The 26,425-nt window shown below is 41.4% G+C and overlaps 1 protein-coding gene across 2 annotated transcripts in view; it reads left to right on the top strand.

Moving 5' to 3' along the window:
• PLPPR1 (phospholipid phosphatase related 1) overlaps positions 1-26,425 on the top strand; it is a 144,092-nt gene that overhangs the window by 48,466 nt on the left and 69,201 nt on the right. For both annotated transcript variants that reach the window (XM_075411565.1, XM_075411564.1), the window contains exon 2: positions 16,395-16,503. In XM_075411565.1, coding sequence (XP_075267680.1) covers positions 16,441-16,503 — 63 coding nt within the window. In that variant the 5' untranslated portion in view covers positions 16,395-16,440. The remainder of the gene's footprint in view (positions 1-16,394; positions 16,504-26,425) is intronic.

Here is a 26,425-nt window from a genome sequence, read left to right as displayed (position 1 = left end):
ATATTTCCACTGGCCAGCTCGGCTCTCTGCCTGCTGTGCTCCCTCCCAGCTCCTGCACAGCCGCTCATGAGCTGAACATGAGAAACTGGAAAAAGTCCTTGATTGCATAGCAACAACTGAAAACATCAGTGTTACCAACATTCTTCTGGTACTGAATTCAAAACACAGCAGCTACTGGGAGGAAAATTAACTCTGACAGGTATGTCACTTAAAATGTAGTAACTGATTTTTGGACAACTTAGATGATAAAGGATTACAGGAAAAGCACAGAGGAGAGAAAACATGGTCTTTGCCTCCTTGTCTTAATCTGTCTGGAATTCAGATTAGGCAAATTTGGGTTTATTTAGGTGTCAGCCTATGCAGTGTGAGCTGACGAAGTCTGATAAAAATAGGTGAGAGTCTGAGCAAGGAGGAGCCAGACAGAAGCCCAACGTTAGCTGACACTTGTTTAAAATGTTCTTATTACAGTCCTAGGTGGACAGAGGCCTTTGTCCCTGCATCTCTCCCTCAATTTGTAGTTTGGTCCAACTTTCAATTTTATTTTCACTTTGAGAAGAAGGCTTTTCTGCAAAGCTGGATAAAGAACAGAAAAGCCAGGAACACCTGTAAGAGAAATGCAAGAAAGCAGGCTTGCGCTTTTTGCTGTTATGACTGTTCGGGAGTGGAAGTGGAAGCTTGTTTAGCTCCCTATATAGTCACTTGGTTTTCATAGGAAAAGATGACCCACCTAGGGACGTGGGTTATACAGTGCTGTATGGACTCTTGGAATCCAGATTCTTGCAGGACTGTCCTGGGTGCTGACTGAGAGTTAGCAAAACTGGAAGAAAAAGCACGACAAAAATTGTCCTGTGAAGAAATGAGATGTGCAGGGAAATGGTGGTGAAGACAGGACAAGGAACTTACAAACTGAAGGACAGAGAACAAGAGAGAGAAAATGAGATGGCATGTGTAAACTGGGAGAGAGTGAAACTTAAGAATGGTTTTGCAATGAAATATGAAGTTCAAAGTGCTATGCAGTACCAAAAAGCCTGTAAGCAAATACTTCTGAGGAAGCAAATGCTGGAAGAGAATGAAGCTACGAAGGCTGCCTTACAAGAGAAAAGGCAGTTAGGCTTGAGAATCAGGGATTGTGCATCCACACCCACCCGCCCTCTGCCACAGGCAGATAGGCACCCCCCCCCCCCTTCCCCCACACATACAACAGCTATAAAAGAGGCTCCAGCACCAGCCTGAATAATGGTGTAGGAGATGCAAATCCTGAAAGAGGAGGGTGCAGACTTCTGAGACTGTGAATCACAGAATCACAGAATAGTCAGGGTTGGAAGGGACCTCTGTGGATCATCCAGTCCAACCCTCCTGCCGAAGCAGGGTCGCCTACAGCAGGCTGCACAGGACCTCATTCAGGCGGGTTTTGAATATCTCCAGAGAAGGAGAATCCATAACCTCTCTGGGCAGCCTGTTCCAGTGCTCCATCACCCTCAAAGTGAAGAAGTCCTTCCTTATGTTCAGACAGAGCTTCAGTTTGTGCCCATTGCCCCTTGTCCTGTCACTGGGCACCACTGAAAAGTGTCTGGCCCCATCCTCTTGACACCCACCCTTGAGATATTTGTAAGCATTTATTAGGCCCTCTCGCAGCCTTCTCTTCTTCAGGCTGAACAAGCCCAGCTGCCTCAGCCTTTCCTCATAGGAGAGATGCTCCTGCCCCCTCTTCATCCTCGTAGCCCTCCGCTGGACTCTGTCCAGTAGCTCCTCATCTTTCTTGAACTGGGGAGCCCGGAACTGGGCACAGTACTCCAGATGGGGCCTCACTAGGGCAGTGTAGAGGGGAAGGAGAACCTCCCTCAACCTACTGGCCACACGCCTCCTAATGCACCCCAGGATCCCATTAGCTTTCTTGGCAGCCAGGGCACACTGCTGGCTCATAGTCAACCTGTTGTCCACCAGGACACCCAGGTCCCTCTCAACAGAGCTGCTCTCCAGCAGGTCCGCCCCTGGCCTGTACTGATGCATGGGGTTGTTCCTCGCCAGGTGCAGGACCCTGCCCTTGCCCTTGTTGAACTTCATCAGGTTCCTCTCTGCCCAACTCTCCAGACTGTCCAGGTCTCTCTGAATAGCAGCACAGCCTTCTGGTGCATCCACCACTCCTCCCAGTTTGGTGTCATCAGCAAACTTGCTGAGGGTATACTCTAACTCTTCATCCAGGTCACTGATGAATGCTGAGGTGAAAAGGTTAAGTGTGGCCCTGGGGCAATATAATGCCTAACCACAGCTGTTACCAGTGTGCCTTCCAAAAGGGGTAATGGGGTGGACAGAGACCTATGGTTTGACCTAGTTCAACCTCATCCTTCAGTCAGAGTAGCAGAAGGTCACAGGTCCCAGTGTTCCTGTTAAGGAGGTACTGGGAGACTTCAAAGTGAATTTTGGAGCACCTTTTGCTGCTGTAAAATGAGGAATAAGGAAAGAAAGGCAAATGTGCAATCAGAGACATACTAAGTTGTTAAAAAACTACTGAGCTGACCTCAGAACTCTAAACAGGCTTGGCTACAAAATTAAGCGCTTTAAATAAAAATATGTGCTCTGGATGGCTTAAATAAGAAGGAAGTATTTGCCTTACCATGTCTGAATGAGAAAATGCTGTGCAAGCTTCCATTCCAGCTGCTCAGTGGGTGGCTGTAAAAGCTGGCTCAAATGTATCCCCTGCAGCCACAAATCATCATTCTGAGGATGTGCATTGACTTCTGCAAGCTTGAAAAGGAATATCAAAATGTGAAAAGTTACATTGGAGGGGAAGAGTATGTGCCAAATAAAAGCATATTCGGGTCAAAAGAGATTGTCAGGCTCTGTCTGTGGTCTTCTGAAGCGGGGTGCACACACTGTAAGGGGTGCAAAAGACAATTCATTGGGGTGGGGAAGAAAGTATTTTTGTACCATCAATAAATTTTTGGAACAATGTTTATTTCATCTTTAGCTCATCCTTTTTAATTTCTTTTTTATCTCTACGTTTTATAATTCACATGGTAGTACAGTAGTGCATGCATATGATTTATAAATTACATATATTGGGGAGTGTGTGCATAAAATTGTTTTACTGATGTGAGTTCGCAATCACAAAAGTTTGGAGAGCGCCGTTCTAAACAATAGCTGTGGACAAGATCTGCGTATTGCCCAGGCTGCATGTGGAACAGCTATGGTGAATGGTCTTGGCCAGGAGGGGATCTAATAGTAAGGCCTACAGATACGTGAACTACATGTCCTGAGGCAGAGCCCTGGTAAGAGAAATAGCAGTGTTTAGGAGGAAGATAAATGATTGCAATCTGAAGAAAAATCCTAGGGCTGCGAAGGACAAAGAGGCAGTACAAACTGCTATGTTTGCAAACTGTGACTTCTCATTACTCTCGGAAAAAGTGGTCTCAAAAGTGTGTGCGGGGAAAGAAGGTTGTGGCAGGTAATTTTGCTTGGCGTGAAGGTCATGGGGGGAACTAAGCCATGGGCATTGCTTCAGTAAGCGTCGTGCTGGGCCTTTTGGTTGAGATCAGTGCAAGAAAAGAAGTAAAACCCAGTGCCCCCAACCTCTCAGTCTCGGCCTACAGCCATGTCTTGTCTTGATGGGACTTATGCAAAGATAAAATGTGGAGGCTGAGAAAAGCCTGTGGTTCTCGTATGATCAGGAATGGAAGTGCCTAGGAGCTGCTTGGATAGCAGGTGCAGACTGTGGTGTCTGCAGTTAGGACAGCTATTCTGAGGAACCAGGTAGTGAAATGAGGGGCTAAAGACTTGAGTATAGCAGGATTAAAAAAGACAAGAGATGTACGTGGAGGTAGAAGAAGAGAGAGTCCTGTGGTTGGTGAGGTACAGCTGCAGGATCACACTGAGTGTGAGAAGCAGCCGGGAAGCACACTTGCACAGCAGGTGGTGGGCAATAAGCTGAAGCCAGTTTAGTCTGAAACGTGCACTAAGCCAGGGCATGAAGCAGCATGGGCTGCTGCGGAGAGAGCGGAGTGTGAAGCACAATGACAGCAGGATTCTCCATGGTATGAGCCCCACGTGTGGAGAAGCAGAAGTGTGGCATTTGTGGCCCTGAAGCTCCTCTAGCATGTCCTCCAGAAGGTCTTGGAGGAAATATTGGAAACATTTACAAAAGAACATCTAAGTGTTCTCAGAGGTAAAGCAAGTCGACTAAAATAAGAGAATCAAGCAGAGTAAATGCCAGTGATATCAATATAAAAAAAATGTGTTTATACTCTCTACAATCTTTGCTGGTTTTGTCTTCTATAGTACAGAAGAATACGTAATCCATTCCAACGCTATGGATATTGTTAACTTGGCATTTCTTAGCTTGCTTTCACTGTTTTTGTTTTGTCTGTGTTGTCATACATACATACATGTGAACAGAATGTTGCAGTACTTTTCTTGTAGGTCAGTTGTCATGGCTGAGGTGACAATAGGAGAAAAATATGAACAAACTGAGGGATGCAGAAAAATGGATCAAATTTAAAAGTGTGTTAATCTCCAGAATAGAAAAATACTATCTTTGTGAGAACGGATATATTTTCTGTTATTAATAGTGATCATGCTTAATAGATTAGTAAGGTATGAATGTAGTGTTTCAGTACGTAATACAAAAGAGGTGTGTAAATGTGTGTGTAGAGAGAATGGGCAGATGGGCAGAAAATACAGTTAGTAAAAACTACTTTATTATACAAAACGCTGTGTATGTGTATGATATGTCTACACCAATTTACTGGAAATGATTTTTTCATTTTTAAAGAGCTGATCAGATAATTTTGGAAAATTTTGGAAAATTGAAACAATAGCGTTTTAGAGATAACAGCTGTGCATCAGCAATGAACGGCTATTAAAGAAGACACAATGTTTCTGATGGCCCCTTTAGAAGGATGGCAGTGAACAGCAAAGGGCTAGATGGGCATGCTTATATGCATATGCCAGCTTTTAGTGTTTAAGTAACTGTTTAATCATATTTTGACAAAGTTCTATTATGGAATTGTTCCATTTATTTCCAGTTATTGTTTGTCATGCAGTTTGTAGGCTTCAGTTGTATTTGAGTGTATAAGAATTTGTATGCATATATACACTCATATGCGCATGTAAGTGTCCATAAAATATTATAAGCTAAAATTATGTATAGGATTTATCTGATAGTAGGTGTATATCTAGTGAAAACTCTGGTAAAGAATGTGACTTTAATCACATTGCACTCTTAGAAGTAATGTAACAGTCTCAGTTACAGGAATTTCAGAATTTGGCTTTGTGTGCTGTAGTTGTCATTTTAATTGTAACAGTTCTGTTGTTTGTGCAGACTGTATTGGCTTTAAAAATCAAATGTTTAACGGGTCCAACAATGGCCATGTGTGGTCCTCTGAGACCTGTGTAGGTGTCATGAGGCAAAAACACACAGGGAAGAGCACAGGCCTGTGAGAAGACCAGTACTTGACCCTAATCAGGAGCTTAACTCCATAGAAGGGTTTGGAACAGCCTTGCTGGTTTCGTGGGTGAAAGCCTATGTTTTGCAGCCTGTCAAAAGCTGAGGGATGGGGGTTGTGGCCTTATGACCAGACAAATGTCGTATTGCCTCTTCTAGTAACAGAACTCAAGTCCCGTACTAACTCTGCAAGGTCAAGGTTTTGTCCAATCTGGAATTGTCAAGGCTTGTCTTGGCCTGTCCAGAGCTTTGTTCTGGTCTTTTTAACTGTAACAGTAATTGTCTAACAAAGTATCTGTTATCTAATCAGTTTTAGCTTTATCTTGCTTTTATATGATTGTATAACGTACTGCCTATTTTTATTATAGTTTTCATGTATTTCTCTACCTAACAAGTCACTATTCTGTGAACCTAACATAATGCAGTATGGAGGAGAACAGATGTGGGGTAACAGCAGAGCCCTTAAAACTATGGGCACAAATTGATACCAGAGCCAGCGGACCTACAACCAGCCAGCCCACCAATGCTCAGTTACTGGTCTCTAAAGGAATGTGGCCATGGGGTAGGTCAAGCTGGTTTTAGGTGTTACAAACAGAGCAAAGAAAGAATATGTAAAGTATACCATATATAGCAAATCTGAACATGATGTGGAATTGCAGAAGAGGGTAGGGCAAGCAAGGTGTATAGTATGTTAGAAGGTGTATAAAATTAAACCCAATGGATCCTAGGGTAAAGAGGAGTAAGCTCCCACGGTCAGCGTTGATGCCTTCCTCTTGGAGAACAGCTCAGATGCTGACAGCTTGCCATAACCCTCTCTCCCGTCCCAGACTAAAGCCATCAGCCATAGGCCTCAGGGAGGAGCATAACACTACAGAGAAGGGAGAAGTATTACAAAGTCTGTAAAATATTTTTTAACTGTTTTGAAATATTTTTTGTTATAGTTTGCTGAATTTTCTTTTTTTTCTTTTTTTTTTTATGGTAATAAATAGATCTGAACTAATAACATTTATTTTATTAGACTCTTAAGATGTCAGGCAGTCTAACAGTAAATTCTTTAATTCTTGACTTTCCATCCAGGTTGTGTTTCTGAGGCTAACATAAACTGCATGATCTGTAGTACAGTACTGTCCTTAGAAGTGGACAAATTACAGTATTCAGCATGTAGCGATTATAGTTGCTTACCTTGGCCACATAATGGGCACAGAGATAAAAAGAGAAAAGCAATAAAATAATAGGGCCAGTTTTCTTCTCCCCCTTCCTTCCCCCCCCCCCCCCCCCCCCCATTAAGGAGAGCTTCTGCTGTGGTGTTTTGTATGAGGGAACAGAGCAGGCATGACAGAAATCCTTTGTACTCTGTCCCTGCAAGGCATGAAGGTGAAGGTGATATTTGTAAACCAGGTGAACAGATAAAAAATCCACGTAAGATTGAGCTTGCTGCCAGGTTTGCAGGAATGGAAGCCCGTGCAGTCCTTGTGTATCTGTGGCAGCTCCACAGCCAATATGAATACCAGAACATCAGAGGAGCAAGTGGTTGTGCCTCTGGATCTCGTCAGCAAAGGCTACAATGTGGTGAGGCGGTTGCTTGTTTACTTTCATAATATTACAGCTTGCAATCAATACTCACATAGTTTTGCTTGCTTGGCCCTGAGGGGACAAAATGAATGCATTTTTTTCTGTGTAGAGTCCACTGGCTTGTGCCTATTACATGCCTGGTGTTTACTATTAGCTCACTGTGATTTTTGGTTGAAATTTTCAATGCAGCATTCATCCCCTGAAAAAAAAATTGGAAATAAATAGAAACATATTGCTCACCCGATTTTCCTCCCCTCACCCTGGCTTACATAGCTGTGCTCTGTTCATTTCCGTACTCATCTGAATATTCCTTCTGTTCTGTCTTTACGCTATGACCTTTATGAACGCTCTCCAAAAGTGTTGTCTTCCCAAGTTGTCAGAGCAAGAAAGTGGGAGGAGAGGGGTCTGGAAATTTCCTTTGAGATCTCCATCTGAAGACTGGGAGTGGCTGGCATTTTGCACAACCCTCTTCCTTCAAATAAAGGAGAAGGATATGCCAGTGTTTGCTCAGCACGGAGAGGTGTGAAAGGACCATTAATTTTTTCTTGATTCAGTTATCAGTCAGAACATCCCACAGACTTTTCCTTCATGTTTGTCAGCTGGATTGGACGTACCCTTTGGGAACTGGCAAGGAGCAGATGCGTGGCAGTGCCGGAGAGCAGGGAGAGGGGCAGGTTGATGCTGGGACTGGTTGTGCTGGGTCTGTTCCAGTGCAAGCCCGTCATGGCATCAGTGAAATCCCTGCTGACCAGTTAAGGTGAGACTGCAACTGCTCAGCTCTTCCTGAGAGTAAACAGTGCGTAACTCAGTGATTGCACTCAAATGCATGAATCAGCAGCTTGCTTGGACTTAGGCTCAGCAGGGATGGCATACAAAAAGACCATGCAGCATGTATTTTTGAAATATGTTTTTAATATTGGGATTCCCTAAATTCTTTTTGTGCATAGCTGTGAAACTCTATTACAAATAAAGAACCATTACATTTTATTCTTGCTGACACGTAAGCAACCAGTTGGTTTTTTAGTAGCTCAATCGATTTCAGTAGGACCGCTGACTAAAGATGTTTTGAAAAGAAAAAAATCTCAACACTAGCAGTTTTCTGGAGTAGAGTACAAGTTTTCATCTGAAAGAGGGGAATTTCTCTGGACAATTTTTTTCTTATATTAAAATTAATTATTTTAATACTTCAAAATTATGTTATTAATGTTAAAATCTCTTCTGCAAAACCCTAAGAAGTGTGGGAGGGGAAAGGAGAAGTGTTTTTTAGAATCTATTGTGTTGTTACCCCTTTATTAGAGTAGATAAAATTTTCAGTCTTGTGGTTTCCCATCACAGGCAAAACTTGTCTGTTTTCCTCTTCTGCCTTCCATCCTGTAGCAGTTTTTCCATTGCTCATCCAGTTTTCCTCTCCTCTGCACTGTTGTGTTGTTACCCTGTGTAATCCACAGCTTGGTGTTATAAAATATAAGGTTTACTTTTGTTTCCCTCTTTTTCTTCAATGTCTTTCTCCTTTTCCACCAGTTAACTGTGGTAAGAGCCTGAGGAGAAGACTGCTCTGTTTTTTACCGCTTGAAACTGTCCAGAGTTTGCTCAGTGCCTGTCAGTGCTTTGCATGGAGAGGCACCAAACACAGTGGAGTTGGTTTCAAGGAGTGAAGTTCAGTCACAAGCCCTTCATGATAGTATCCGAAATATCGGGGAGGTCATACTTTAATATTTCGTTCCAGCCTGAGCCTTGCAAGACTGTCAGCTGTAAATAAAAATGGGTCTTATCATTTTCTTCGTAGGTTGTGCAAATGAGACAGTAAATTAGAACTCTATACAGTATTTTAGGACTGGTGATTTAGCATAGCGTTAAATAGAGTATCCGTGTCTCAAGCCCATGATGAATTAAATCAATCAGTGCAGTTCTGGATCCTGAATATGTTACTTCTGGAACTACAGACTGCAATATTTTCATTAAACTAATCATATTACTAATTTCTGGAATTCAGAGTTCCTTATGTCTATGCACTCTTACTTCATTGCTGACCACACCTGGCAGTTTATTGCTATAAATGTCCTTAAAGATACATGGTGTTTTAACCAGTTAGAAGTAAAAGAAATTACCAGCTGCCTTTTGCATTTGTTCAGAGAAGCTCCCAAGGCGAATTAATTAGTCTAAATCAAGAGGACGTGCCTTCAGATGGATGAATAAAGGCCAGAAATAGTCTTTTGCCTAAGATAATGCACAACTATTTCATTCAGAATCACTTAAATGTTTTTAAGGATGAAATGAGCCCTAGAACAATTAACTTTTTTGAGTTAAATGAAAGTTAGGAGCAGGATCAATCCTGTTAACTGCATGGATAAATTCAGTGGTTTGGGTTTGTTTTTTTTCCCAGAAACTGCTCGTTACTTTTGTTTAAGAATTTCCTAATGCATCTCATCATCAGATTCCTTCTTCATTTATCATGCACTGCTGATCTTTTTGCAAGGAAGAGAGAAGCGTCATCAGCTATAGTAGGTTAAACTTCTTATTCATATGGTTTTGCTGGTGTGACAGTACAGTTTAGTGGGTACCCTTTAAAGCAAACACTGAGTAATTGATATACTGGACATTTTCGTAAGGGATTCATTGCCTCACCAAATGAAATTCACGGATTGACCGTGACCACTTTCAGACCACTTTCAGACCTGCAGAAAAGGGAAGGTTTGCAGGTGTGAGGTAGTTCAAAATAAGGCATGTGGCCATGTTGTTTGGCTTCCTGGATGTTAGCATGCAGATACCTGATGTTTACACAGTTATGCTTTGGGTTCTACTGAGACAACATCCACGAATTTCTGGCCGAGTGGCATCAATGTAAATTTTGTCACTAGCAGCTGTGGTGCTGGGATTTCACCTGTCTGCCTGCAGTGAGAAGTTGTGATGAGGCCTCTGCCATGCTGACATAACACTTGAGCCCTCTTGAAAAGTGGTGCAGAGCCCTTATCAGTCTGCCTGTCTATAGATTTAATACTGCTGCTTATCACTCAGACACAGGATAATTTTCCACATGAAGCTAGGAGGAAGGGAAAACATCCCTAACAGAACTCTTAAAGGTGTTACTTTCTTGTGTGGATCAAATCCTGCTTTGCCACCAGGGATTCAGCAACACATTTTCAAGAGACTGGTAGATTAGGAATCCAGCTGTTCCTGTTTCTTTCTTTGTAACAAAGTAGGGTTTGTATCAAGGGTCATCGTTTCAGATGTGCTGTGAACTGTATAACTTAGGTATCATTGTTTGCCATAAAACGGTTTGCTAGTATGAATGCAGAAATGTTAAAATGTGACCTCTGCTAGCAGAAAAAGGTCAGAACTCTCATCAGAGAAAGTGCTTTTCTGATTTAATACTCAAATGCTGCAAAATTGTCTGTTGTGATGTTGAACATGTGTGGGCTTGTTTTGTGTATATGTGGTGGACTTCTTGTTCTTTTACTTGCTATCATTAGTGATATGTAATTAGTTTCTTGTCATTGAGTCTATGGAGACATGCGTGAGAAGCATTTTCACTGACACGTCAATCTCTTAGAATGGTCGTAGCTTAAGTAGAAACCAGGCATTTATGCTGTTAGGGAAATTTATAATAAATTTTGTTGTGTGGTGAGATCTAGATCCAATAAACTGAGCTCCTGCTTTATCTGCTCAGCTCCTCTTTTAGGTGTTCTTGCAGAGTAGGAGGTCTTGCTGCTGACCTGGGAGTGCTTTGGCAGACAGACTCCAGGCAAGTATTGAAACTTAGATCACACATTTGTTTATGATGAGCTACTAAGCAGTCTGTCAGTTAACAAGTAATAATCAAGTGTGACTCAAACATGTTAGAGTTTGGACGTACAGTGTCATCAGTCTGACACCATGTTACTGGTCTGATGGCCATGGTGTCAGTGACGCTTTGTCTCTCAGTTCACAGTGGATGGGCTAAAGAGTTCCTTGATGATGGGAAGCTAGAGCAGGGTGAGTGTCTTCCCTCTTGCCGAAGCTCCATTGTGTGTATGAACTTGTCCACAGATCAAGGGCAACCTGATCCAAAAGATAACTTTCTTGTTTGTAGATTGAAACCATTGTGTTTTTGCTCATTGAGACAGCAAACTGGGTGCCAGTTGTCTGGTACCTTCTAATTGTTGCAGATCTGATGCTATTTTCTTAGCTTTAGTATTCTTATGCAATAACACCAAGCAAACAGTCTGTGTTATGTTTCGATGCAAGGCAGACTATCCAAATCATAAACAGGTCTTTGTGTTACAATGTCATTTGGGTTTTCCTCACACAGTTTGGATTTTGGAATGATTCATGCCACTACTCAGTGTTTCTGATTACTTTGAAAACACGAAAAATGTCTGTACTTCAGCCAGGAAAACGTTACATGGCCATGACTGCCTTTTGCAGGAAAACCTTACCTTTCAGTCCTTAGGCCCTTTTGTATGCATTGGTTAGGTTTATGTGGAAAAGAACTTTGGGAAAGACATTTTAAGCTACTATTATCCTGTTGCAAGCTGTTCCAAATCACATGCATGTTCATGACAGGGTTGCGTGGGGATAGTGAGGGACCATTGGACATGGCAGGAGTGAAGTTGCATGGCGAGGATATTGTGAGGCTGTCAAGTCTTTGTGTGTGTTTGATGGGTTCTTGTGCAGAGCTGTGATGTGCATTCTGTCACGGTTTCAGTAGCAAGCAAAGGGAAACCTCTATTACTTAAATGTGTAATAAAAGCTATGTAGTTCTTGTGCAGGAATTAGCAAGTACATTTCAGGTGTAGAGGCTGTATAGTCAAGTGGATAAAGCATTTGACAGGAGTCTGAGAATAATATGTCTTTCTTCAGCCTAGACATTGAGTCATTGTGTGATGTCTGGCAAATTGCTTCAACTGTTTCTGGCTCTGTTTCCCCCACAGGAAATAGAGGGCTGCTTTACAATGGGATCTGTAAGAGCTAGTGTAATAAATAATGGTTATAATGATACAGTTCTTTGCAAAAGCTGGGATAATGATCTTCAGCAGTGGCATTAGTTTGAATTTGTTTTCTTAATTGAATGGAGGTTTGACATACGCAATTTTGTGGTTCAGGTGGGCAAATTGATCCTTGATGCAGAAGTTTTAGTGATTTTTTTTTTTTAACTAGTAAATAGAATTCATGTTTTAATGAGAGGGGAGATCTTTATAATTTGAAGACAATTGCCAAAAGGGGGTTGAAAATTGTTAATGCAATATTAAACTAATTTACAAATGGGGGAATGCTTGCATTTGAAGTGTCTTTAACATTGGTACAGAAATACCACAGGTGTGTTCCTTCTGGTAGAACATTTACATTTTATTTTGAAACAGAACGTTACCTGCGACTGAAAAGATCATGAAACTGTCTAGATGAAGAGGGACAGGAAATCCAATCCATTTTTTTGTGCTTGCATCACATCCTGGTACCAAATGAGCAGTACTTGCTCTCCTCACCTCTGGTCTGAGCAGATTTGGGATTCTGCAGCAAAGTGTTGTCCCACGTGTGGCAGTGGCTGTGCTACTGTCCTAGTCTGCGCAGCAGTTACTGCATTTCAAGCTGGCAGTCTCTGAGCTAAGGGCAAAAGAAACATGCATTGGTACTGATTGAATGAAACATGGGTTTAAAATCATGATAAATGCTGCCTCTTAAGTTTTCTGGATTGTTGATTTTAATATTTTCCACAGGTGGCCAGACGTCCACTGTAGCAATAAGTAAAGCCATAATGTTGATCTTCTCACCTCTGCAGGACATAGTTTATAAAACATAAGGGTGACCACTTTCTCCTGAGGAACGGACAAGAAATTAATTGGTTTGAGCACTGATAGCAGAACAATGATCAGCTGTACTGTGTGTGCTGCAGGAGTTATACTACAAAGGCTCTGCAAATGCTGGTTTGTCCTAGATATGTCCTTTTCACTGTCTGCCACGTACTCACATAAAAAGCTTTCGAAAATACCTGAATGGGGCTTTTAGAAATTCTTCTGCTGGTTAGTAACCTGTAAGAAAATACCTTTTTTTAGAACATTCTTCTTTTCTCCACTCTGACTCTCATTCTTCATTTTCCCCTGGATGGACCCCTGCGGCAAGAAAATCTCTTCAGCTTGAATTCTGTTTTCTTTGCTGTCCTTTTCAGTTAATTTTCGATTCACTTATGTATATTCTATGTCTTCGCTTGTTCTCCCAGGAGATATCAGACAATAACCACCTATGCTGTAGTTTAGGGGCTTTCTGAAAATGCATGTGGGGTAAATTGAACAAGATGAGAACTAACTAATGCAAATTAATTCACAAATGTTGTGTTATACAGTTATATGTATTGTTTCAAGAGTAGAAGCATCTCATAATACCAGATCTCCAGATTGTTAATATTCCCTCTATGGTGGTCCCTAATTAGTTAGAATAGGTTTGACCAATTCTGCTTTGATGCAATGCTGACAGACCAGGCCTTACAAGGTTACAGCTAGTGGGATCTAAAAAGCCTCTTATAGTTTTGCTAACCTGAGTTCCTTAACAATTGAGTCAAAATGACAAAAATAAAGAATGGAGAAGGCAATACCAGATGCTGATACTGTAGCTGTAATTTGCTGTTGCTTTGGTCAGAGGCTTTGCACTATGAAAATTTGCTCAATGCAGAGAGATCTTCATGGATTATAAAACAGGACTGTCACTGAACACTTGTTTTACGTCTCATTATGATTCCCTAATTCTTTGGGGAAAAGTGGGTTATCTGTGGCTGCTCTGCAGACTGAAGCATCTAGGGATTGCTGTGATGTGTGTTTTGCTGTCTGTGTCCCTAGAGGACTCATTGCCAGCTGCAGAGAGACAAAAGATGGTCCTCCCACCAAGATCACGCTGTTCCTCCCCTTTACTCTTCTGTCAAGTGAGGCAGTGAAAAGATCTGCTGTGGCAAGGACAGGCTAGCTGAGAGTTTTCCCACAGTCTGGGAATTAGCTGGCTTGATCAGCCAGCTATTTGGTCTCTTACTACTTATGTCTGACACAAATGTGTCATCACATAGGGGAGAAGCTGACGTGTAAAATGCTTTCCCATAGGCAGTGCAGTTTTTTTTAAACCAGTGGTGCGCAATAAGCTTGAAAGAACAGATATAGTGATACATATTTATGACATCAAAAGCCCCCTAGCATTAAATTGGGCAATTTTATATGACTACTGAGAACCCTCAGCTTCTTTGCTTGTCTGTGCAGTTGCTTTCAGTCATCTGTTGAGAGTGTTTTTTATATTCTTGGGTTGCCTTGCAGCCCTCTGCTTTGGTTAGGAACATACAGCCATCACAGCAATTGGAACTGAAGGCACAGCTTGAAGTTACACGACAGTGTTATGGAATACACTGGGTATTTCTTGTTTGAGCTGGAAAAGCATTCATGAAGGTGCTGATGAATTAACATCTTTGCACTAAGCCTTTTGAAAAACAGGATTTACAGCAAAAGGTGCTGACACTGTATCTCCAGATACAAGAAGAGTTAAGTGGAATAATGCTCTGTAAGCTGCTTCAACTCTTTAACCTAGTATTCTACTAGGCACAATGTTTGCCAAGTTAAAGGGAGAGCCATATGGCACAAGAGTTGGCAGTATGAAAAATGCTGTTAAAAAATGAATGAGTGGAATTTTTTTCCACAGTAAAAATGGGTTTAGATTAGCTTGTCTTTTTTTTTTGAATAACAATGACACTAACCTCTAAGATGAAGCCCATTTTATCTCATAAGTAAAGCTGAAGTATGTTTGGAAAAACAGGTAATTTGAATTCAGAATATTTGTATTTCGGAACTGTGTTACAGTGTAGGTTAGGAGTGTCTGAAGTGTGTCACAGGTATCATTTCCTGAGTATTTTGTTTGACCTGGAACTGCATTTTTTAATGGTTAATAGTTCGGAAGCCATTCTGACAGAGGATGTGGCTTCACTGGAGTCACTAAAGTTCTGCTGTGCCTAGAACCGTATTACCAAAACTGTTGTGTACCTTGTGTATTTTACAGCTCTGAGTCAAATTGTGAGGAGGTGAGATAAGAACTACATTAAGTAGTTCATAGGTGGCAAGCCAAGAGCCTGCATCCTGGTGCAGGTGGCAAGCACTGCCAGCTGATCCAGCTCCTCAGTCAGGCTTCATAACCTCTGCTGAACTCAGTGCTCTGGTAATAGTATTTCTTGTAGTAACCCTGCTGAGAGCTGGTGAGAAAGCACTGACCCCGTCATGAACCTTACAGGCTCCATATGCCAAGGCCTGAATTGCCACCCAGATGCCAGTGAGGTCAAAGAGCTGGGGGAAGATGTTGTGCAAAGCATCCGCTGGAAAATACAGCAGCTTTCACCACCTTCATGCCCTGGCCCTGGTCTTTGGAGATGCTGATGATCAGAGCAGGTGTTCTGCATGAGTGTTGGAAGTGAGGTCAGGCCCACCTAAATCTGTGCTCTTGCTTGATGTGCTTACATTAAAATTGATAGCGAAGGATTTCCATTCTCTTCTGTGTCTCATGCTCTGTGCAAGCATGCACCTGGCAGCTCTGGAGTACACGCTGCTTTTCCAGCCCCATTTTCCCTGCTAGCCTATTCCTCGCTCTAAAATCATTTAAACCAGACTTAGCTTCTTGATGTGTTACCTCACGTGTACAGAAAAGTGCATGCACTCACAGTAAAAATTCTCCATGTTAGTATTCTGTTCTCTCCTTTCATACTTTTTGTGCTGTAAAAAGATGAAGTGTCTTAGCCCAGAGCATCATAAGGTTAATTAGAATAGTCAGTAGCCTGAAGTAATGCTAAGCAGGTAGGGTTTTGTGGGTTAATGGACGAATTTATAGCAGGCTAGAAAGGCTCTGCAACAAGGGCCAAGTCCTTCATTGCATTTTTGTTATATTTGCTTGTTAGGATTTTTTTGTGCATAAGACGTGCTGTCATCTTGAGCAGGTGAGACTTCATGCAGATAAACATTTTGATTACGTGTACAATTAATATACTGTAAGTGTATCTTTTAAAGTACAAGTTCACAAGTCAATTACCAAAACTGCTTGATTTAAAACATACTGTAGGCAGGACAGTGGGCTGAAAATGATTTTGCAGTCCTGGGGAATAAGTCTTTGCTTGGGAGTGGATTGTAATTAAGGAAACAGTTGTATTCCTCATTGTTCTTTGCTCTGTAGATGATGTATCTTGTAACCTATGTCTGTCTCTTGCCTTTGGGCTGCAAAGAGAATGCATTCTTAGGTTATTTTGTATGACCACAAGTTAAGACTTTGATGTTCTTTTTAGTCTGTATCCCTGGTCGAATATGTCAGTGCTCCATGTTACAAACCTCATTGTGTTAAATGTGGAGTTCGAAAAAAAAGAAAACATACTGAAACACCTTTGTTTTTTCTTTTTCAGGATGGTGAAGTTTTGAACAGTGCCTCCCCAAGAAGAGTGATGAGAAATGGCTTTAGGAAACAATACCCAGAGAAGTTACTCCATCATCCCCTGCTTCATCTTTGTTGAGGTGAGTGCAGCATTCAGTTGCCAAGCCTACATAGAAAGCAGCTCTGCCCTGCAGGAATTAAGTCATTTGTTGGCCTTCTTGTAAGGAAGAACACTTTCTTACTGGATAGCATGAATATCCATCTTCATACTCAGTGCCATCAAGTCCTCCTGAAAACAGTCCTGCGTGAGTTAGCCAGATCTTAGGTACAAACATGCAAGAACAGGTAGATGCTGTGTTTTCAAGACTAGTCTCAACCTGATTTGCCAGCTAGTCCTGTGATATTTGGTAAAGAACAGGCAGTAGCTGCAGGTGTAGATCACCAGCCGGTGATTGCTCATCTGCTGAGTTTCAGCATCTGTGCACGGACAGGAATGACTCTCACACATTGGTACAATGCACAGTCGATTCGATTTATTGGTCTGCTTGCGTGGTTATATACATTTTTCATATCTGCACACGCGATCACGCTTATTCGGATAGGCTACAGACATAAATCACGCGCTGTTCACACACCCCGTATTCCCTTATGATTGGTAACTATGCACTAACGCTAATAGCAACAGGCTGCCTCCACGTCCTTGAACACATCGTGTTTTTGCTAACCCACATCATGTGCACTATCAGAACTTTCTCAATGGCTATTCTTAGCTGTCCTTTCCAGCGGCCTGTTCAGTTATGCTAACTGTTTTGCTTAAGCGGCCTAGTCGTGCTAACTCTCAAGCTACATCAACCCCAACACTCATCTTCCCGTTTTTCCTCAGACTTATATCCATCTTGCTAATTCACAAGGACTAGACCTTGTTTAAGTAAATTGTCTGAGCTTACAGTCTAATGGTTCATAGGCTTAGGAAGCAACACTTAGCTCTGATTTCAGTTCAGGTGGAACAGAAAGTTTATACTGAGAAAATGGGTCACTACTTTATTGCATCAGCTAGAGAAAAAAAGGTTAAAAATGGGGCAAAACCAGCAAGAAGATCCAAAGAAACCACATAAACACCATCAGGAATGAGATGTCTAAAATTTATTGCTTAAAAACACAGCTCTGAAGGTTTTTAGTCCTCTAAATGTATGAATGATGAGCCTTGCTGGCAGCCTATGACAGAGATATAAATTGTCCTTCCTGTAGACAAGACTGACATGAATATAAGAATAAATCTTTTTACAGGAGGAAGAGAAAAGAATATTTTGCCCCATAAGTGTACTTCCCTTGTCCTTTCATATACTTGCCTTGCTGATGAAAACACAATTTTAAATTAAAAATCAGTCATAAGCAGAGAGGTAGCATCGGAAAAGATGTTCTCACTGCTGCGCTTGATGAAAATGCGTATTCCTTTCCCTCTTTGTCCATAGTATAGATGTTTAATGTAGCATCACTGAAACTGCAAATTCATAGACTTATGTCAAGCACTGTAGTGTTAAACAACAGGAAATCTAATTTCCTGCTGGGAATGCCGAGAGGATTGATAGCATGTTTTCGGTCTGAAAAGTCCCTGTAAATCTTAAGGCACAGTGGAGGTGTTTTTCTTTTCCTACTGCCATGCTTCTGAGACTAAAGGAAGTGCATTTTAGATGTACTAGCCCAGACGCCAAGCCCTGTGCTGGATTGCTTGGGTTAGGATGGGCCCTATTCTTGTAGCCTTGAAGCAAACAGGAGAGTTGGTTAGCTGTGTGACACTTTGCTGCAATTGCTAAAGGTGCATGCAGGACAGCTGAAAATAATGTTGCCTGCTTTCATGATAACATGTTTCCATGCAAAAACAAAATAGCAGCAAACATGTTAGGTGATCATGGGTAGGAAAAGAGGTGGTCAGTAAATACTATCGTAAGCCTGTTCCCCAGAATGTGCTGCCTCCCCCACTGTCTTGCATGAAGTGTGGTCCTATGATTAAAAGTTATGAGGTATTTGCTCTCAAGAAAAAGATGCTGAGCCTTGGTTGTCATGTCAGATGCCCTGCCAGTAGATATTTGCTAGCCGCTCAGTATGCAGTGTGCGTTCAAAGAAGTTGTGATGGCAGTGGTGGAAAAGAGGTGTCCCAAACAGTTTGGACATTTTAAATGCCATTATGCTTCAGTCTGTACAAATGTGACACTTATAATTGCAGCAGTTATTCGCATTTCCGTTTTTTCCATTTCATTTTCCTCACACTCAACAGACTTGTAGCAGTTACTTATTATGAAACCTGACCTGAAGATGAATAGCTCATTATAAAAACTTAAACCCTAAGCCTGACTCTACAAATTACTTTTTATATTCAGAATATGAACTTTTTAATAATACAGAAATAGCACGTGATGTCTAATCTGTAATGACAGAAATGTTAAATCAACATTTTCAGTCCCTAATTAGAAACACAATGTCACATTACAAGTAGATTTAATGGCTAAATAGGGAATCATTAAACTAATTTTTAGCCACTTATCAAATCTGAGTCCCTCTCCCGAATAATGCAGGCAGCTTTCTGGATGGTTCTTTATTGTATTATAAGAGGTATCATTACAGTCTGGCATTTGTCACCAAATGTTTATGAAGCTTTGATATATTACATTTTGTTAAACACATAAGCAATTAATTAGGAGACTAATACGCTCCACCTTTGCAGCATTGCTTGCAGCCAGCATCAGTGAAAGGAGCCTGCAGGAGGCTCTCGCTCAGCCTTAGTTCACATGTAAGAGCAAAATGAGACCAGTTTTGTTCCACATTCAGCTGGCGTGTGCCACTGCTTTGAGCAATGTATGGACCATTCAGCACCTGGTCCATGAGGACTGATGCTGCTAGCTGCAATGCTGCTAGCTGCTGACAGTTGTTAACTAGAATTGTAGAATGATAGAACAGTTTAAGTTGGAAGGGACCTTAAAGGTCATCTAGTTCCAACCCCCCTGCCATGGGCAGGGACACCTTCTGCTGGACCAGGTTGCTCGTCCAGCCTGGCCTAGAACAATTCCAGGGAGCGGGCAGCCACAGCTTCTCCGGACAACCTCTTCTGGTGCCTCAGCACCCTCACAGTAAAGAGTTTCTTCCTTATATCGAGTCTAAATCTACCCTCTTTCCATTTAAAGCCATTACCCCTGGTCCTGTCACTCCATGTCATTGTAAAAAGTCCCTCTCCAGCTTTCTTATAGGCCCACTTTAAGTACTGAAAGGGTGCTATAAGATGCCCCTGCAGCCTTCTCTTATCCAGGCTGAACAGCCCCAACTCTCTCAGCCTTTCCTCATTGGAGAGGTGCTCCAGCCCTTGGATCACCTTTGTGGCCTCCTCTAGACCCACTCCAACAGGGCCATGTCTTTCCTGTACTGAGCGCTCCAGAGCTGGACACAGGACTCCAGGTGGGTTCTCACCAGAGCGGACCAGAGGGGCAGAATCCCCTCCCTCGCCCTGCTGGCCACGCTGCTGGGAATGCAACCCAGGGCACAGTTGGCCTTCTGGGCTGTGAGCCCACGTTGCCGGGTCTTGTTGAGCTTTTTGTCAACCAAGTCCTGCTCCTCAGGGCTGCTCTCAATCCATTCTCCGCCCAGCCTGTGCTTGTGCTTGGGATTGCCCTAACCCACGTGCAGGACCTTGCACTTGGCCCTGTTGAACCTCGTGAGGTTCAGACAGGCCTACTTCTTGACCTTGTCCAGGTCCTTCTGGATGGCATCCCATCCCTCCAGTGTCAACCGCGCTATACAGCTTGGTGTTGTCAGCGGACTTGCTGAGGGTGCACTCAGTCCCACTGTCCATGTTGCCAACAAAGATGTTAAACAGCACCGGCCCCAGTACTGACTCCTGAGGAATGCCAGTGGTCACTGGTGTCCCATTTGGACAGCGAGCCATTGACCACAACTCTTGGAGTGGGACTGTGCAGCCAATTCCTTACCACCAAGTGGTCCATCTGTCAAATCTATGTCTTTCCAGTGTGGAGACAAGGATGTTGTGCGGGACAGTGTCAAATGCTTTGCACAAGTCCAGGCAGGTGACATCAGTTGCTCTGCACAAGTCCAGGCAGGTGACGTCAGTTGCTCTTCCCTTATCCACCAGCGCAGTAACCCCATCATAGACAGCCATGAAATTTGTCAGGCACGATTTGCCCTTAGTGAAGCCGTGCTGGCTGTCACCAGTCACCTCTTATTTTTCATGTGCCTTACCATCGTTTCCAGAAGGATCCGCTCCATGATCTTGCCAGGCACAACAGAAATGCAAAGAGCAAGATACCCTACTCTAGTTGCTTCCAGAACCCTTTGGAGTCAATGATGGACCCAGAAAATGCAGCAAAGGCTACAGAGCTCCAAGCTGTTGGTGTGCTCTGGATTTATGCCAGCAGCCTGTTTGAGTATTTGTTGATGGCCAGGACTGATGACTAAAGTGGTGTTATGGGTTGCGGGCAGGCAAGCATCTGGGGTGACAGGAAAAAATTTCTCTCATGTTTTCTCTTTTTCACATACCTTTGACTTACGGTGGCATTTGTTGCCAAAACTCTTTGTGGAGCATCTCCTCCCTTCTTCACCTGCTAGGACATGCATGACAGAGTGCTTTCAGAAACATCTTTAATGATGCTTCAGCACAGCTGTCTCATTATTTTGCAGCAATGCTTTGCAAGGTTTGGTCCAAGGAGTGCTATGTTGCATCCTTCCATGTAACATCCATATGTGTACTGGTTGAAGGTGGTGAAAAATAAAATCACGACTGCTGGAAGTGTGTTTTGTACACGTGGCCCAATTTTCTGCAGGCAAGAAATAAATTGTCAGAACAACTAGGCTTCCTCAGACTCAGGCAACATCAGGTGTAGAAGTGGGAGAAGTGTAATGCCTGGTGAATCCCAGTTCTCTTCCAAGGGGACTAGTGAGCTACCCTGAGGTCTTGATCTAGCAGTGCTTTTCAGGCACTGTGGTCTTTTTCTGTCTTTCTTCATCCTGTGCTGGGTATTAGCTTTCTAGGACAAAACTCATGCTAGAGAGGAGTGTGGAGGAACTGAGTACAGTCTGGCTTTAAATTTAGTGTGCCAAAGTGATTTTACTTGCTTTTGCAGTGTATTTGATGCTTATCATTAGTGACAGGGAAGTGTAACACGGTCTGATAACTGCATTTTCTAATAGCAGTTTGGAAGGATAGTTACATACTGTGAGTGAACAGCATCTTCACAACTATATGTGAAAGCATGCTAACAACTTTTGAGCCATTGTGTCTGTCTGAATGGTAGGTTTTAAAGAAGCAGTACACAAGCAACACTTCTTTTTTCTCCAGAGGAAAGCCCTCTCATCTCTTCTGAGGCAACAGCAGTTACGACTATAATGGCTTTCTAGATAATACAAGAAGAACTTTATTCTGGACATTCTGCTCATGTGGTGCTTTGTACTTATTTTTTCCTCCTCCATCTTCTCACACTACAAATCTTGGTTTGAGGGCTTGAGTTGTTTTAGGGTGTGAGTTATCTGAGGATTTGTTTTCAAGTACAGTTACTGCTAAAGGAGTCAGGTTCATCTGAGGTTTTTCTTCGCACATGAAAACACTGCAATTTTCTGACACCAGATTAAATTAAATTGTCTTGAACTGATCAAAGAGTTACTGAATACCGAGTGACTTTAATATGACTGATATATGTGCCACATTGTGCTTTATTGTAGATTATTGTAATCTTGACTTTGACAAGGTAATAGGGGTGAACTCAAATAAACAACACTATCAAAACTTAAAACATTGGATGTTTCAAGCTCCATAATCTGAAGATCCTACTTTTTCACACTAAATCTGTTGTTCTGCCCTCAGGAAACCTTTTGCAGGCAGAGTGGAAACTGTTTCTTCTTGACGGCTCAATATATAGTGCATTGCAAAGAACTAAAGATTTTGTAAGAAAAAATTCTTCTTCCCTTCCTCCCTGTGAATAAAATTTAAAATGCTGCAAAATACAAAGCTTTAGTCTTACATCTGTTCGGATGCAAACTTTGGTTTGAACTGTAGGTATGTTAGATTCTCATAGGATCTCTGTTTCTACAGTCAGTGGTGTAAATTTTCCTTTACTTTTTGCTATTTTAGTTTTGGACAGATTGAATCATCTTCAAATATCATTTAAACATAATTAAAAAAAACGCTACAACCTACAGAAGCACCAGAAGGAAGGCATTCTTTCTCTGCCTGCCTACATTTTCCTGCCAGTATTTCATGTAGTCAAGCCAACAGCTGAACTACTCTTTAGCAGGAGAATTTCTGCAATACTGAAATCATTTGTGTAAGAGGGAAAAGTGCCTGCCTCTTGAACGCCTGTTTGTCACCAGCATCACAGCAGAGTTTAGGGAGCTATGAAAAATAACTGAATTTAGACCAGTCATGACATGTGGCACTTTTTTGTTCTAATTTTTTGTTCAGGTGTTCTAAAAACTCAAAGATTTTGCATATTTGGATGTACTGCTGCCCTCTAATTTTGACCAGTGTTTGGGGAGTATGAAATGTCTTTTTCTCTGTGGTCCTCAAAGTGACATTTGAAAGAGGCTTAGAATGTATTGGGAGTGACTTTCTATTTGTGTTTCTTCAAAAAAAAGGTCATTTATCTCATAAGAAGAAATTGATGATTGTATTAGAGCTTTAATAATATGATTAAAAGTGTATAATGGGCTTGTGAACATAGGATTGCAGTTTTGGATATTCAAAATACAGGTTTTAATTTTGATGAGGTAATGTCCAGTTCTTCTAGAAAATGCCAGAAAATTCCAGGCAGATTTTAATATAACCATTAACTAAAATGGCATCCCAAGTTGAACTAACTTCCAAATAGTTGCAAGAATCAGTGACTCTGTTCTGTAGCCGTATCCAGTATCCACCATGTGGGGCTTTTTGATTTTGTTTCCTGCTGAGGCAGAAAACAAGGATTTTCCAGTGGTTTGTGTGTGCCAGCTCAGCCCTTTCCCTTGCTATAGATCTATTGCACATAGCCATTGAAAGCCTGTGCCTTGTTTCTCCATCTGTGCCATGCAAGCAGTAGTGCTACGCGGCTCCACTGGGATGCTGTGAGGACAAAATGCCCCAAGGGACATGTCATGTGCTGGTGTTGTGTACACTGTCTGTCATTAGATGCTCTAGTTAGACCAGCTGTGTGAATTGATGGTGACAGATGCTGTGCAAATTCGGAGAAGCTCCTCTTGTTGCAGGGTGATGTTTCTGCATAATCCCCATGCTTCACCCCTTCTGTGTCTTAGGATTCATTGTTTATTATTTTATTCAGTCAGCACACATATCTGTTTGTTGCTCTTTCTAAATGTCTCTTTATGTTCCCCGTTTGCCAGTCATTCCTTATTGTTTCCTTTTTTTGTCTCTTCACCATGCACCTTGTTTGTACCAGATGACTGGATAACTCCATATTGTAAAATTGGCTTAATCTCAGTGAATAGGTGTCTCCTGAACATTAGATTAGTTTTGTTGAATTGCTAGGCAGCTTTCATATTACCTGCCTATAAAATAAAAATTTTTTCAAATTATAATTCTTCTAGATGTTTTCAGAATTAGGTGAAAAGCACTGAAAACTCGTGGCCAAAACGGGAAAAAAAGCAGATTACTATTTGATTCTCCTTAGCTTCTTGAGGACATTTTAAAATTAACATTAAGGGACTGTCCAAGAGGGATTAGCTGCTTTACTGCATTTTTATTTAAAACATAAATGAAAGAAGGATTGTATTGTTGCTTGCAGACACTTGAAGCTTATTTTGTATTCTCCTTCTTTATCCCATAATAAATAATCCCTTTGACAGCCTGAATAACATCTTAGGGTTTGCATCAATGGATGTGGTCCAGTTTTCAAGGAAGAGATTAAAGATACCAAAAATTCTTTGTCTTTATCAGTAATTACAAAATGCATTTGATAGTAGAGAAAAATGTGAACTTACTGCTTTATCTGTTTCACTGTGCCCTGAAACTAGTTAACACTTTTGAGAACTACTGCAATTTATAATATGTTGGTCTATATAACTAGGTTTGTAAGAGAAGGATATTCTTAATTATGCAGCAGGTAGGGAGATTGAATTTGCTTTGTTTTTCAAGTAGAAATCCATTTTGTCAATTTGTAAGTTTTTTTAAAAAAAATTGATAGCTTTAGTAGATCAGCGCTAGAAGAACTCTCAATACAATCAGAATTGATTGTATAGAGAATTTAAGAAAATTGGTTATAAATCCAGGTGCTATTCATGTAAGTTTTTTGTATTTTATGTACAGAACTTTACAAGCCATGTTTGAAGGTTTGTAAAACAGAAGGCATTTCCAGCAATGACTGGACACCTGTAATTAGGCTACGAATAGATAGCAATGTGAAAATACATATGACAAAAGCATCATGAGGTTCAACAAGGCCAAGTGCAATGTCCTACACCTGTGCCAGGCAACCCCAATGTCAGTACCAGCTGCGTGGAGAATGGACTGAGAGCAGCTGTCTCCCTGTGGGAACAGGGTGATTTTGTCAGTGAAAATTACTGTTGGATTATTTCCCTCGTTTCTTGTCAGAAGTATACTTAGATTTTTATGTTTCTTGCAGATTATGGTGGAGCAGTTGATGCATTACTTTTTTTTTTTTTGTTTACATACTTCAAAGACCTGAAGGTTTTTTGTATTTTCTCTCCCAAGAGAGAATGTATTTTGTATTTTCTCTCCCAAGCACAGAATGTTGAGCTGTCAATTTGCTCAGATATATGAAAATTTGGAGATCGTTGCTGGTGCATTGCATTAGCGTGTTATTGACTCCTGTAACACAACTGCATCTGTGCACATATGATTTTTCTTTGGTCTGTAGCAATATCCCTGGGTTTATTTAGCACCATACTTAATTTGCATAGGTTACATGAAGTTTTAAAAAGGGTGGAAAGGAACTAATAGGGACTCAAAAATCCATACTAAGTAACCCTAAGTACAACAATCAAGCCTTCCCAGAACTGAGCAGTGGGAAAGAACTGGGAAAGCAAGATGCTGAAAACATATTTTGCAATATCAAACCCATTGAAACATTTTGACAGTAGTTTTGACATCAGGAGAATTTTCAAAAGTAAAATAGATCTTTTAAGCATAATGTCCAATTTCATCAGACTTGCAAAGGACTTGATTTCTGGCTCTGGACCAGCCACTCCAGACATTTAGAAGGAGTCACGTTTTAGCAATGTTGTAAGGGTGAAGTCATCAAGATCAGTCTTACAGCAAACAGATTTGTACAAACAATTTAGCTTTTAAAGAATATTGGCATTTTCTGCTCTCTAGAAATTCCAAGAGAGTTTAAAGGCCAGCTTTAGGAATCAGTCTGCCAAGTCTTGTGCTTCCTTTATAAACCTAAGGTATTGCACCAGCCTGGAACTTCCCCAGGCTGCTGACAGAACATTTTGGTGCTCTTGTGTGGCAAGCAAATAGCTTCTAAATTGTGGTATCTTCTCTCTGAAAAGCATAAACAGAGAATCCAGTTACCAACACCTGAGTAACAGAAAATAAATAAAGCTATTATGAATGCAGCAGAACATGACAACAAAGAAAATAAAATACAGCTTTCTGAAGAAAGGAGACTGTATGTTTCCATATTTCTCACTCACTTGGCTGGTGCATCTTAGGTTTCATAATTCATTTTGCAACTGCTGGGGCAGTCTGAATGGAGGCATGCTACTTCCTCTCAGTCCATCCCCCCACCCTAGCATTTTAGCAGTAGACATTTTTTCTCTGATATATTTTCTTATAGTCATATGGCATTTCAGTGGTGTATTTCACCAGGCATTTCTGCGAGGAGTTGAATACAGTACAAGTACTCAGATCACGTTCCTAAAGTCCGATCATATACTCTGTTTACACAGATAATTTTGGATGTGTCATATATTTGTTCACAGCTGTGAACTCAGGGGGGCTGTTGCAGAGACTATATGAAAATTGATCATATGCGGATATGTTTGCAGGAAATATGTGAGAGCGTGGTATTGCTGGGAACTGATGTTTTTAAAGTTGATACATCTTGT

Source organism: Opisthocomus hoazin, chromosome Z, assembly GCF_030867145.1.
Source record: "Opisthocomus hoazin isolate bOpiHoa1 chromosome Z, bOpiHoa1.hap1, whole genome shotgun sequence".
NCBI classification, from domain to species: domain Eukaryota; kingdom Metazoa; phylum Chordata; class Aves; order Opisthocomiformes; family Opisthocomidae; genus Opisthocomus; species Opisthocomus hoazin.
The sequence above is the reverse complement of the archived record's forward strand: the minus strand, read 5'-3'. Positions and strand labels throughout refer to the sequence as shown.